The sequence below is a fragment of the Stylophora pistillata genome, chromosome 10, assembly GCF_964205215.1.
Source record: "Stylophora pistillata chromosome 10, jaStyPist1.2, whole genome shotgun sequence".
In the NCBI taxonomy this organism is placed as follows: domain Eukaryota; kingdom Metazoa; phylum Cnidaria; class Anthozoa; order Scleractinia; family Pocilloporidae; genus Stylophora; species Stylophora pistillata.
Genome location: NC_142528.1, coordinates 28,007,136 through 28,021,508, shown reverse-complemented (window position 1 = coordinate 28,021,508; position 14,373 = coordinate 28,007,136). Strand labels below are relative to the sequence as shown.

The 14,373-nt window shown below is 38.6% G+C and overlaps 1 protein-coding gene and 1 pseudogene across 13 annotated transcripts in view; one reads left to right on the top strand and one right to left on the bottom strand.

Moving 5' to 3' along the window:
* Nucleotides 1-14,373, top strand: part of LOC111345279 (target of rapamycin complex subunit lst8-like) — a 71,834-nt gene that overhangs the window by 49,451 nt on the left and 8,010 nt on the right. For 2 of the 12 annotated variants that reach the window (XM_088735308.1, XM_088735307.1), the window contains exons 4-10: nucleotides 7,548-7,660; nucleotides 7,833-7,908; nucleotides 8,183-8,257; nucleotides 8,443-8,520; nucleotides 8,711-8,838; nucleotides 10,412-10,568; nucleotides 10,948-11,032. In XM_088735308.1, coding sequence (XP_088591434.1) covers nucleotides 7,548-7,660; nucleotides 7,833-7,908; nucleotides 8,183-8,257; nucleotides 8,443-8,520; nucleotides 8,711-8,838; nucleotides 10,412-10,427 — 486 coding nt within the window. In that variant the 3' untranslated portion in view covers nucleotides 10,428-10,568; nucleotides 10,948-11,032. Of the gene's footprint in view, nucleotides 1-5,849; nucleotides 7,052-7,547; nucleotides 7,661-7,832; nucleotides 7,909-8,182; nucleotides 8,258-8,368; nucleotides 8,521-8,710; nucleotides 8,839-10,411; nucleotides 10,569-10,947; nucleotides 11,033-11,812; nucleotides 14,137-14,373 lie in introns of those variants that run through there. The other 10 variants (XM_088735312.1, XM_088735310.1, XM_088735306.1 and 7 more) reach the window with 9 other exon arrangements.
* On the bottom strand, nucleotides 462-5,640 carry LOC111341300 (single-strand DNA endonuclease ASTE1-like; annotated as a pseudogene). The gene is made up of 4 exons (XR_015992248.1): nucleotides 5,178-5,640; nucleotides 3,079-4,331; nucleotides 2,239-2,537; nucleotides 462-1,831 (listed from the first exon to the last, which is right to left on the bottom strand). The product of XR_015992248.1 is annotated as a single-strand DNA endonuclease ASTE1-like (transcript).

Below are 14,373 nucleotides of genomic sequence, written 5' to 3'. Positions count from 1 at the left end.
GCAATTAACTCAAGAAGCAGAGACAGAGATGATTCTGAATACGCATTTCAAACATTGAACTGTCTTACTGAACAACTAAAAAGTAAATCCTCTAAGGAAATGATTGATGTCATTCATAAAAGCACAATTAATTCAAGTGACAGAGATGATGATTTTGCCCTGACTTGTTCCTTGATACACTTGATGAAGCTACAGAAAGTGAAGACTTATATATTCAGGAGAAATCCCCTATGAATCCTCAATAACCAACGTTTCAGGAGAAATCCCATATGAATCCTCAAGAACCAATGTTCCTTTCCAGTGATCTCCAATCTGGTGAAGCCTACATCACCAAAAGAAACCCTTATCTTTAGGTAGCTATTAAGAAGAAATACCATGCATTCCTAGTCGCTTGAATTTAAGAACATAAATTTAGAATTGACTTCCCACAAACTACATTTGGTAAGTAATAACAAAGACAATTGTTTGATTTAACATATTTTATTTATAATTTTCTTTGGCTTTGATGTGGAAATTTATCCTCAGATAAATATTAAGTATTATCATACAATTTCTTCAATTCTTCAATTGTCCTGACCAGATAAGCTTGGAGTTACAGTATCAATACATACATAGGTAAGGTTCATGAAGTGCAGAGTCGAATCTATAAATCTTAAGTATTAGTCTCTGTTTTATCCGGGCTCAGCAATAGATTTGAAACCCGCAAAGTTTCACAATAACAGTGGAATTAGGTACAGAAAAAAGAGTAAACCAATGTGTTTGTTTTATAATTGTTTTTATGTTTTCGTCCATTTCATCAATTAAAAATCTCTCCAATGATTATTAAGAGAGAAAATGGAGAGGGGCAAAATATAGATATTGGTAGTTAATTAGATGCTAATGAGAGAATTCGTTTGAAAATCAAAGCTAATCTCAGGTTTGCAATCATTTCCTTTACTCTAACCTCCCGGTTAGCACAATTGGCTAGAGCACCAGACTGTTGTGGGGAAGGTCTAAGTTGAGGGTTCGAGCCCCCGCTGGACCAACACTCAAGGTCTTAAAATAACTGAGGAGAATGTGCTACCTTTCTAATATATCAAGAAATGGATAGACATTCTAGTCTTCTCAGATAAGGACGAATAAACCGTAGGTCCCATCTCCTGCATCTATCAATTAGTTAATTTTGTTAGGTGGGGGACGTTAAAGAACCTACTCACAAGATCACTGTGATGTGGTCTGGCCTGTTTACTAGGAATTAGGGGGGAGGGGGCATCTTCAAATAAATTTCCTTCGATTGACTGTAAACTGCTGATGCAGTCTGCCCAAAGTCCCCCGAAAAGTGTTGTGATGCACATTAATTTTGATCATATCCACATGTTATTTTGCACAATATAAATATCAAATTAATATTATTATTAGTGAATGAATCAGCAGTAATACTGTAAGGACAAAATACTGGTAACTCTTACAGTTTAAAGGTTAAAACAAAGCAAAACAAGTTTTAGTGAGGAAAATAGATAGTTCAAGGTCAACGTAATACAGTAATTAATACTGCAAAAAGTAATACATGATAAACATTCCATCAGTAGCTTTTGTGTACTGGTGTTTAACGTTTGTTATTGCAATTGACAATAACCTTCAGGTTCATTGTCCTTTAAGGTGAAGCGTGATTCATATATTATTTTCTTCTTGAACATTGAACCTTGTATACAACTTAAAAAGTAAAAGACAGCAGGGGCAATTGCTCATAAAAAAAGAGAAACGATTGTTTACAAATCCTTGCAGGATATCACGTGATTCTGACAAGTAGTCACATCAACTGATAGTAAGGTCAGCAGACTACTGGTGTTGACTAATAATAATAATATAATAATATAGATCAATTTCTATAGAGCATTTCCATGTAAATGCTCTAATGCGCTTTACAACACTGTGCGGGGGACTTTTCCAGACTGCCGGCGGCAGTTTACAATTAATAAAGGAGAAATTTTTTACAGATGCCCCCTCCCCCCATTCCCAGTAAACAGGCCAGACCACATCACAGTAATCTCGTGATGTGGGTTCTTTACCGTCCCTTGCCGAAATTAACTAATTGATAGGTGCAGGAGACGGGACCTCCGGCTTTACGTCCTATCCAAGAAGACGAAGCAATGTGAGTGAAGCGTCTTGCTTAAGGACACAATGTCAAGCCCCAGCCAGGACTTGAACCCGGGCCATCTGACCTAGAGTCCAGCGCACTGACCACTGGACTACTCACGCCTAACAATGCATTTCCTCGAAACTGTCTGCATTGTTCCTGCTCACTTTTGGATCTTCCTCCTCTTGTTGTTGGGCTCTCATGTTGCACAGAACAGCAAAACGATTTCCTAGCATTTTGTTGTCAGACAATACTTCTTTTGATAAAGCATTTTGCCTACAAGTCTTTTTAACTCTCTCCTTGTCTTTTTGTTTCTTTTCACCAACCATCTTTTTTAATAAACCACTGGTTACTGCAAGATAAAGCCTGTGAAACAAACGAAACAGCCTGAAACTTGAAAGAAACTGCTCCAGTTGTTTACCTAGAAAAGAAGGCACATTCAACAGTTTTCCTCAATGTCTCTACAAGAAGTTGCAGGAGTTTGGAAAAATATATAGAGGATACTAACCCTTTAACTCTCAGTGATTAAGCTGTAACTTCTCCTTATAATATCATCACATGATCCAGGAAACAGGTATGAGAATACTCAAACTTATCAGGTAGAAGTTGTTACCTTGATTTAACACCAAATCCTCATAACCAATTTACACGGAAATGTGTAGCAGCTAGAGGGGAGAGTTCATAATCACATCTCTGGAGTTTAACGGTTAATTGATATTCCTGTATGTGCAGCAGTCAACAACAGTCAGTAATTAGTATTTCAGTGAGTCTCTTAAAAACCAATTTACTCCCCTTTTTGGCTGCATGAAAACTAACATTGGTCTCATCTAAGTCAATAGCAGTAATTACCAGTATAAGTTTATTTACTTCACTATAAGTTTGACTTAAAAACAGGGGACTCAAGCACTCTCTACGAATATCCCCATCTTATTCTCATTTTCTAAATGATTGGATTGTCTTACCTCGTTGCAACCTTTCAAGCAGTTTTTGTGCCATTTTTCCATTGAACATCTTATGAATAGATGGTACAGGTACTGGCTCAAGCAAACTAAAGTTTAGATCAACTGCATCTTTCAGAACACACTGCCACTGAGCAAAGCTTTGCACTGCTCATATGTCAAACAGCCACGAGGATTGTTTAGGGCTTGCAGTTCTTTCTTTACCATTGCAGAACTGGCTATCTTCCAAGTTTACACAACAACACAGTAAAGCGATAAGGTGTTTAATCTCCAAGGGTGGTTGGGTGTTTTTGATGAGATAGCGAAGTGATGCAGCAATTAAAATAAACTCTTTACCTAAGGACTTGCTGTCTGTGGTGTCCGAATGAAGTGCAAACAACAAATAGTTCACATGCTCTCCCAGATCGAGGAACGGAATAAGGCTCAGAGAAGAGACCACGCCCTCTTGGTAGGGTTCTACAATTGACTGTTTGACACCTAAGCCTTGTCTGTCCCATTCCCAAATCACCTCTATATTTCCTTTTTCTCCTTTTGCTTCCGCATCGTTCAAAATTCCATACATGAACCACCTTAGCCACAGAGAGCAGCAGTTCGCCGATATCTCTTTGCAATTTTCGACAGGGATTCCCAGGAACAGTTTTCCCGATATCAAGCTACTGATACATTTTGTGGAGAACTTTCCATTTCGAAACCAGCGCAGAACCCCCTCATTGATCTCGCCATTACTCTGCGTTCTAAGGGAGCTAGAGACTAAGTTATCCTGGAAATAACCCAGAAAATTTGATTTCCTGAGAGTATATTCCTGGAGAGAAAGTTCAACAGCCTGTCTAAGATGTTCTCCATTTTCAGCTGGCTTCACCAATTTCAGAGCTCTTTCCAAAGCCTCTTCTTCGCTTGAGTCAGGAAGTTTGGAGAGCATGTGCGCAATGCTTTCAAATCGAGCTCCTCTTTTACTAAAATGGTTTGAAGTCTGAATATGATTCAATGCGCGATTAAATGCAAATAACAAATCACAACTCATGTAGTCATTTCCCGCCAACGAAGCTAACAAGGGAATTAATTCAGCATGAATTCGAAAATGCAATGCCAGCTTTCGCTGATAGAAAATCCTTACTGTCAAACAACTGGAATTCCAATTAAAGAGAGTAATCGGAATATACCCAGCTTTGATGTCAAAGATAAAGTAGTCACTGTCATTGCTAAGAACTGGGCAATTCCATGCATAAGCCAACGAGGCAATTTCTGTTTCGGCTTCGCTGTTGAGAAAAAATGGAAATGAGGTTAAATGTATATCTTTCAGGGCAAGCCAAAAGCTGAAGAGGTAATATCCACTAGGAAGGTCCCCTACACCCTTTTGTAAAACTCAGTCCCGTAAAAATGGCTGGCCTTTTCACGCATCACGAATAAAATTCAATATTATTTCACGTTCACGCGAAATTTGAGACGACCACGTTCCATATAAAAATAAAAAACCAACTTCCCGAATTATCCATCCGTATTAGGTCCATTTCCTGTCAAAACCCTGGTCAAATCCTAACCACAGCCGTTCGAGAACAATACGCACAATATCAAAACAATTAAAAAGCCGGAAATTCACCACACAAGATAAAATTCGTTCACGAATCACTTTTAATTCAGCTCTTCATACACGAGTCACGGTTAAATAAAAATTAGTTCACATGGACATGGGAAGATCTAATCATCTTCAATTACGATTCACGAATAAAGAAAAGATAAAATCACGATTCACGAGAAAAAAAAATCGCCCAATCACATTTTGCGTAAAAAGTATAGGGGACCCTCCACTAAGCCTCTTCTACTGTTCCTTCTAAAATATCATTGATTTGAAATGAAGTCTCGGTAAAGAATTGCACCATACTGAACACATCATGTGGCTTTAAAAATCATACAGCGCCATAAAGTTTCTCCAACACTGTAACTGTAGTTTCTTCCTAAGAATGACCTATTATATTGTTCTTTCCAAGATCCTGTTATTTCGTTGTTTCTAAAGCCTTCATGGCGGATTCCTTAAAAGAGGCGATAGGGGCTACTTTTCTTCATAGCGTTGTCGATGAGCATTGTAATAAATAAATCACTCCTACCTATCACTGAAAACGAACTTCACACCACGATTCCTAAGTGCATCCACAAACACGTGCCTCGCCAAAAGCGGAAGTAAACACATTCGATCATCAGCGGATTTCGACAAAGCATTTGATGTTTAACCCTCTCCTTAGCTCGTGCTTTAAGTGTCTCCAACTTCTTGTCACTTGGATCGTGTGCTCCATCGAATACAACATAGGTTTCCACACCGTTCGAAATCAGAGCATCGAAAAACGAAACTACAACATCGTAATATTCTTGGTACTGACCACCACATCGGCAATCTAAGCCATTGCTAGCGTAAAGATAATGGCACAGACAAGATCCATCGATGACAAGTTTTGTATTTTTAAGATTGATCTCTGTCCAAAGCGTTCCAAGTGAGTTGATGTAACTTGTAAGTCCGGGAATCCCCATAACTAGATATGAAGCCGCTTTGAAATCCCCTACTGAATCATAATGTTCCAGGCGTCATAAACTGACAAATGATTTCTTGGGAGGGTGGGAACCCACAGTTGTAGCCCCTTGTGTAAATTAATGGGAATGAATATTCCTTTAACATTTCTCTATAGATTTAAGAAAGACCGCGTAGATAATCTGTTAAAATGCGTGATTCAGAAGTTTTTTTTTTTCTTATCTATTGTCTTGTTATTAACTACATTTTGCCCCTCCGTAGAAAGAAAGAAAAAATTACCTTGAGCCAATTTCATTAAGTCAGTGGGTTATTTAAAACCATGAAGATATGTCAAATAATACAACTGGAGTACCCGATAGCTTACTGATTGAACCAGCTTCGGGCTATCCGGGTTTCGCATGAAATTTCTACCTTATCAACGACAACAAACCAACAGATGATAACTAAAAGATGACTGCTGAAACAGAAGGTTCAAGTGAACGGGTTATTTTAGCCACAGCAGGTTATGACCATGCTATTAAATTCTGGCAAGCTCATAGTGGAATATGTCATCGCACTGTTCACCATCCAAACTCGGTATCCTTTGCATTTGTAAAGTTTAGCTTGCTGCAAATTACGAAGAAAAAACATCACACTTGCACGGTGTTTATCGAAGGAAACGAAACCTGAGGACCTGAAAAGCTTGAGAATATACACACACAAATAAGGTGGAGAGGCTCGCAACATATCTTGAAATTATCTTCATTAAAACATGGACTCAATTCTACGAGACACAAACTTGAGTTCAAGATGACAGAAGCTTTAAATATTTAACTCCCAAGGCTTTATTGTTACCTCTCCTCTCTAGCTGCAGCATATTTCCATATAAAATTTTAAAGATAATTTAATATTTGATCAAGATAACACCTGAGTCTGAGTATTCTCATCACCTATTTGCTGGAGAATGTATGGGTATTATAGGGAGAAGTTACACGTTAATCACTTCTGATAATGTAAGGGTTAAGTAATGTGGTAACTAAGGAAGTCAGACATGACTACATATTGTAAGTAGCCAATTCTTTGTGTTTTGGTGCTGCAAAAAAAACATGAGAAATGCCTCCATAATGTGGATTAATATTTTCCTCTTCTTTCCTGCTTAAAACAAAATTGATTTTTACAATAGAAATCCTAGTTGACAACATACAACCCACATCAGGACTGATTACAAGATTCTATCTTAAATACCTCTTATTTTATCCCCTCTCTCACAGAGAAATGTTACATTATTGTTTTCTTTTGTGATTGTACTGTGAGCACTGAATTGTGGCTATGTGGGCATTTTATGGTGGTGAATTTTGTCGCAGATTGCAACTATACTCACTTTATTGTTGTACTGGCTGATGTTGAAATTTTCAACTAAAAGTGCCTATGACTTCAAAGCTTTATAACCACAGGTCAGTATCTGCCCTAAATGACAAGGTATGGATATTTTACACTGGTGAAAAATAATAGGCTCTATACTCCTTTTTTGGTGGGTCCATATCAAATTTTTTCGGCCATGTTAATGTTCTTTTACCAATTGAATATTTATGGTTGATTTACACTTAACCTTGAATCAGCTGTTGTCCCCAGAAATGTTATCATTCATTAAATATTCCATACTCATTAAGGGATTCTAGCTGTTAATAATTATAATTCAATCTGTGCTTGATTAAACTTTGTATCAAAGTTTGAAGGATGCATCAGTTCTTCAAACTTTTTCACCTTCTGTCACATTTTGAGGGTTAGACTTAACCTCAAGCTGACTTTTCAAAGGACATTCCCAATTCTTACTACCAGTTAACAGGTTTATAATTTCATTTGAACATAAATTTTCGAGATTCCTAACCCAAGGAATTGTAAGTGGCCCTCTTTAGGATGGGAAAGGAGATTTCCTGGTGTTTCTCATTAGTTCTTAATCTCGATTCTGTGTAAGGTTGTGAATTATGATGGTGTATCCAAGAATGTGACTGCCATGGGGTTTCATGAGGATGGTAAGTGGATGTTCACTGGAAGGGAAGACTGTTCTGCCAGAATATGGGACTTGAGGTATGTCTGGACATAGACTGCACAAAGTATCAGCACAGCTGAATATTGGTCAATGAAGATCCTTTTTTGCATTAATGTAAAAATTATTAAGAATTAGATAAACTCTAGCTTAAATTTACTTTGAGTAATGGCTTCAACCAGAACCTTCCATTTGTTTTTTGTAGTATCTCAGGTCTCATAATTTACAGTGTCAAAGAGTGTTTCAAGTGAATGCTCCAGTAAACTGTGTTTGCCGTCATCCAAATCAGGTAACTAAACTTTGAGGAAAGAAATAAAAGAACACACCATGATAACCTGTCATTAAGTTGGATGAAGTATGATAAAGACACAGTGATATTGAGCACTTTTTGTTGTATCCTCAATCAATAAAATAAGTTTTGAGTTGTGATTTACAGGTTGGTTTATTTGAGAATTCCTTAAAAAAAAAAGAGAGAGAGAGAGAGAAAAAAACTTAGCTGTAACATTGTATTTGATATTATAAATCATGAATAACTTTAAGTGTGCAATTTATCATAATTGTAGGGTGAGCTTATCATTGGGGATCAAAGTGGTGCAATTCACATGTGGGATCTTAAGACAGATCACAATGAGCAGTTGGTAAGGAGTTTGTGCCAGCAATGTTCTTTTATTTTTTTTGTTTTTCTTTTAGGTTAGTGTCCCAAATATTTTCATGACAAACCTAGTGATTACTAAATGGTAATTTTTTGTGGAGTGTAGAGGTTTACATTGTTAAATTTCAGTGAGTGAGTTGTCTTAAAGTTAGGTTTGTTTCTGTGGTGTAGATTCCTGAACAAGATGCCTCCATCTTGTCGATCAGCATTGATCGAGAAGCATCCTACATAGCTACTGTCAATGATCAGGTAATAAACATTTACATAATTATTTTCATTTTGATAAATTTACCACAGAGTGGTTATCATGAACACTGTGCTTCGGAATCATTTGATAAAGCAAGTTTGTCTTTCTTTCTCTGAGAAAATCATCCCGCAAATAATTTAGTCAGTAGTCTATCAATTCATATCAGTAATGCCTTTTTTGTTGGTTTTTCAGGGTAACTGCTATGTTTGGAGCTTAACTGGAGGTTCAAAAGATGATCCAATTATGCTGCACCCCAGGACAAAAAGTCCTGAGGCACATAAAAGAGCACCATTGAAGTGCCTTTTTAGTCCAGACTCATGGTAAGTCTTCCAAAGGTCTCCTATGGGTTAACAATAGTTGTGTCCTAAAAGCAAGGTCTGTTAGACTGGTGGACCACTTTCCTTGCAATTGACTCTAGATAATTGTCATTTCTCATTTGTCTTAACTCTTTCACTCTTAAGATCCGGTCATCAATTCTCTTGACTGTTCTCTATACAGTTAACTATGATTATTTGATACTAAATCTGCATCTCCTAGTCACTTTTTTTTCTTCTGGTGATCTTTCTGTGCAGAAATTTTATTTATTCTGAAAGTAGAAATCTTTTGGTTTAATGCTTAAGGTTTAAGTGCAAAATGTCTGATTATTCTACCCCTCAGGTACTTATCTTAGTCACTAAGGATGGGCCGATACGGCCTTTTCGAATCGATACGATACCGAGTACGATATTTACTTTTTTCTTCGATATCGATACTATGACCTCATTGAAATATATAGTAAGTCACGTGATCAGAGCGACTAAACGAGACACTCTCGCACAGTTTTCTGTTCAGGTCTCTATTGTAGCATCAACAAGACTGTCAAACATGACAGAAATCTAATTTATTGGGACTCATTTTTAATTTTCCCGAGGTTATGAAGAAGACCGCAATGGTAAATTCTCTCTACTTGCTAATAATATTAAGCAATCTGCAACTTTCTCTTGTAACCATGGTTATCAGTCACTGCGCTGGTCACTGATAATAGCCAACCGCGGGTAGGCCTTTTTAGATGATGCTAGCATAAATTTTTGGCATCATTTGAAAAAACTGGCAAAATTCCCGCCAAGTAGCAATGCTAGCATAATTTGCATATTTTGATAATTATCAGATCATTTTTGATGCTACAATTTGATCATTTTTCATCTCTACTCCCAAGCACTTGGTGACATTATTCAATTTTCTAAGTTTTAGTTCAAGTAGTAGCATTTGTAGTTCACTGTGAATCACTGAGCGGCGTCTGAAACGGTCTGAGCCCGGGTCTGGGTGCACCGGAACCGGAAGTCACATTGTAGGCCATGTTGGTCCCAATACCTCTCATATAAAATAATCGTAGATAAGCTACATCAGAGTACTGTGGATTTGTTGCGTTTCTTTTTTGTAGACCAACGGCCTCTAATTAAAAATGAATTTTTTTGGACTTAACATGCAATTTTTTCAAAGAGCATAATTTTAATAAAGGGGCATAATTTGGAAGAAAAAGCATAATTTTAGCAAAATTTCGCTCCCAAAAAGGCAATGCTACTAGCATAATATGCTACTTTTACTAGCATAATCTATAAAGGCCTAACCACGGGTGCCCGACTTACTATGGATCCTGCGCTTCAATACTCGATACATCAGAGACTTCCAGGTATACAGGACCATACAGGGTGCCATGCTATAGAACTATTCAACCTTTCTCAGTGCTTTCCTCGCTCGAGGTTTTTCTTTAGTAAGCAGGCATAGTTTGCGCCTCATTTTTGTTACTCCAGACATGTTCCTGTAATGCCTGGATTGTTGTGAGTTGTGATTTTGTTGCCGTTGTACTGAGTGGCTTTACATTAACAGTCAATAAAACAGAGTCCTATTTCACAGGGTAATGTTGTACTAGGGAATGGAAGAAACCGCCACTTTGACCGGTACACCGCGGCACGCAATCCTACATTGCACACAAATGTACACAAGCACGATCTCAAGCTCGGAGTCTTTTAGGCTGCTTGTCGGCGGGTAGTCTCAGGAGATTTAAAGCGCGGTAGGTCACGTGTAGTATCGAAAGAACCGATACACTTCGCTAGTATCGATATTTTTCGATCCCACCTCGGTATCGCTGGTATCGAATAGTTGGTATCGGTATCGGCCCATCCCTATTAGTCACTCCAGGTTGTGCCATTAAACGTTGGTGTTTTTTATATTCATCAATTACATCCGGCCTTTATGTAGACTGATGACCTCTTAACCACTTAAAAAAAAATACATGGGTTGCAAAATCATTTCATCAGGTGCCGTTTAAGTAAGAGGTGGGCTTGTGCAGATATTCCATCCTCTTTGTCCAAAGATGGAAGCTTATCTCACTTTATTTTCGTTACGTAGTTTTATTGATTATTGTTTTCGTTTGTTTTTTCCTATCACAGAATCATCTGAATCATCTTTAACTGTGCCATACGTCGACACAAAAACGGAGTCTTTGAACACGGAAACGAAAACGAAGGAGCAGGGGTATGTCTTTAACATTATCTTGTATACTTCTTCAATCGTTGAAGGCTTGATACGAGTCGTGCAAGAGTGGACAAAGAATCTATGAAGCGCGTTTCCCACGAGAGATCTCGCGACTGTCGATCCTTCACTTTGTCCGTGTCCCAGTGTTCCATAACTGTCTTATTACAGGGTTGCCACGGTCAAAGAAAAGTCAGAGAAAAACAAAAAATTTCAAGGTCAGGGAAAAGTCAGGGAATTTTGTTTTTGAGAGTTCCACAAAGGTTTGTGAAGTAGTCGATCGAGTGTAGCAAATCGGATAGAAAGGTTAAAAGTGATGGAGAAGTGTATCATAGAACTATGCATAGAACAATAGAACTATGCTATTCCGAGAAATTTCGTAAATCGTTCCTTGCTTGTCTTTAGCCTTGGCCATTTTATTTTCGATTTGTGCACGCCACGGAAATAAAACAAACCGTCAAAGCCCGCTTAACTCTGTGCTAATGACATTTCGTGCACCGCGCTTTCGAAAACATTAGAAACTCTAAGATAAATGATGAAAACTTCCAAATGAAAAACTGAGGCATTATTTCGGGAAAATGCGACTTATTTCTAGAATTTTCGTGCCTTTTCTCAGAGATTATAATGTTACATATTTGTTAAATCATACGGAATGAAACTTTAGATTCGAGCGTGCGAGCGTAAACAAGCGACCGTATTTTGTGTCAGTGCTATCTTCGATATGTGTTTTAAAGCAATGAACTGATAGCAGCGTGTCGCATATTTATGATTTCTTTGCTAAAGAACTGAACTTCAGTACAAGAGTGCCTGGCCCAGCGACCGGCGATATTCTTTCAGTCGCCCGAAGCCAAATCAGCCTCTGACCCGGGCGCCGTTGGACCTCAGGCTTGCGTTCAAATGCAGTGTTTTTGGTCAGTGCTTTTTGTGGGAAGAAAGAGATACCGGAAGAAGCTTGGGAACCTGTGTTTTCCGTCGGCCATTTTTAGGTCACCCGTAAGTTTGAAGTAAGTCTTAAAGGTAGGGCTACGTTGGCGTTTGTCAGTGCACCAGTATGAGTTTAAAGAAGACAATGCTTAATGAGAACTGGTTGAACGATCCACACTTTTCTAGCTAGATTGCAAGGTCCATTTATAAGGATAAAGCACGCTGTAAAGTATGTGCAACTAACTTTCAGCTCGGTTACATGGGGAAACAAGCATTACTGAGCCATGCACGAGGAAAGAAACACTAGACGAACATTGCAGTGAAATCTGAATCTAAAAAGACAGCAACTGGGTTGCGTACCTTTTTTGTTCCTAGCTCACCAAAGGAGGACAGGTCAGTCGATATACAAGAGACCTTCACAAGAAAGAGTGACAGCCCCGAGTTCAGCAATTCCAGTCCTAGTTTGGAGAATCTTACTGTACCTCCACCTCCCAGGGAACCCCCAAGAAACCAGCCCTCATCCAGCCAAATTTCAAGCTATTTCTCGAAGAAAAATGTGCTATCAGCAGAAGTCCTTTGGGCCATAAAAACACCAGTGGCGCACTATTCTTCTAACAGCAGTGCTGGTACAGACAAACTATTTGCCAAGATGTTCCCAGACAGTCAGATAGCAAAGCAATTTCAATTTGGAAAGAAAAAGTGTTCTTATCTAATTAACTGTGGTCTTGCCCCTTATTTTCAAGAGAAACTCCTGTAAAAACTACAAATTCCAGGTGTAGAGTTTGTGATTTCATTTGATGAATCATTGAATAAGATTCTTTAGAAGGAGCAGATGGACATTATTGTACGATTCTGAGATAAGGAGAAGAACAAGGTTTCATCTAGATATCTGAATTCCCAATTTCTTGGCCACACAAGAGCAGCTGCATGACATACTTCAGAAATTCAATGAGGCGTTAATCAAACTAAATCTGGCCAATCTTAATCAAGTTTCCATGGATGGGCCATGTACGAAGTGGAAGGTTCTCGATAGCTTTTGTTCCGACAGAGCACTAACTGATCCAGATCTCCCACACTTAATCAATGTTGGTTCATGTGGTTTGCATGTAGTACATGGTGCCTTCAAGTAAGGAGTAACAGCAACTGGCTGGAAACTCGACAGTCTGTTACGATCACTGTATTACATGTTCTCAGACTCTCCAGCTAGAAGAGAAGAATATGAAACCCTCACAGGAAGCAGCACATGGTCACTTAGTTTCTGTGGAACTAGATGGTTGGAGGATGTTCCTGTGGTCGAAAGAGCACTTTCAGTTTGGCCTCACATTGAGAAGTATGTTACCTTACCCAGTCAGGGCCTAAGACTAAAATTCCAGTTGTTCGATCATTCCAGAACCTCAAAGAACATGTTATGGACCCTCTCAGTACAACCAAACTTCAGTTCTTTATAACCATTGCCAGAGTTCTCACACCTTTCTTAAAGAAATTTCAGTCAGAGGAGCCTATACTTCTTTCATGGCAGAAGAATTATACACAATTTTTTGGACACTTTTGGGGAAGTTCATCAAGAAAGTCTGACCTTGATGAAGCTACAACTGCTGCCAAACTTTGCAAAATCGATGTCCTTAGCAAGCAAAATATACTATCGCCAAAGAAAGTGGACGTTGGCTTTGTTTGCAAAACTCTTTTACAAGAGGCTCAAGCGAAGAAAAAGGCGAGCCCACTGCAGGCGTTTAAGTTCCAAACTAACAAGCAAGATTATGGAACGCTGTCCTTTGCAGTATGCAATAGTTTGGCAACTTACATGTATGGATCCTAAATACGTGGCCAAGAATCCAGATTCTTCAATCTCAAAATGTTCTGGTTTACTTCAACAGCTGATATCTAAAAAGCTGGAGTCCCCAGACTCTTGTGACATTGTCCTTCAGCAGTACAAAGCTTTGATTACAGAGGTGCAGAAGTACAACAACGATGAATATGTTTCCTACAACTCAGAAAAAGGTCTTGATTCTTTCTGATATGGGTGCATTCGAGAGAAGCCAGAGTACTCCAAACTGTGGGAAACTTTTAGAATGCTGCTTATACTTTCCCATGGTCAGTCATGTGTCGAAAGTATAATTATTACTTTTCTGTATAAAGTTAATTTTTAACTCTATCCGTGAAATAAACGTATATGTATCTGAAAAGTGTGGGTGTCTGAACGAAAACTGCTAAATTTGAGAGGGAGTTGGGGGAGGGGGTTGACGAGCTCAAGGGAGGGAAGAAATACAGTCAGTCGGAGAGACATTTTATGTAACAACAAACAACATACTTATTGCCATGTGCGCTGTGCCGCACCGGGGCTTTATGCGGGCTCCGCGACCGCGAAGTCTCGATGATGTTGGACGTCTAATTTGCAAGACAGCCTTGGAACTGGTTAAGTC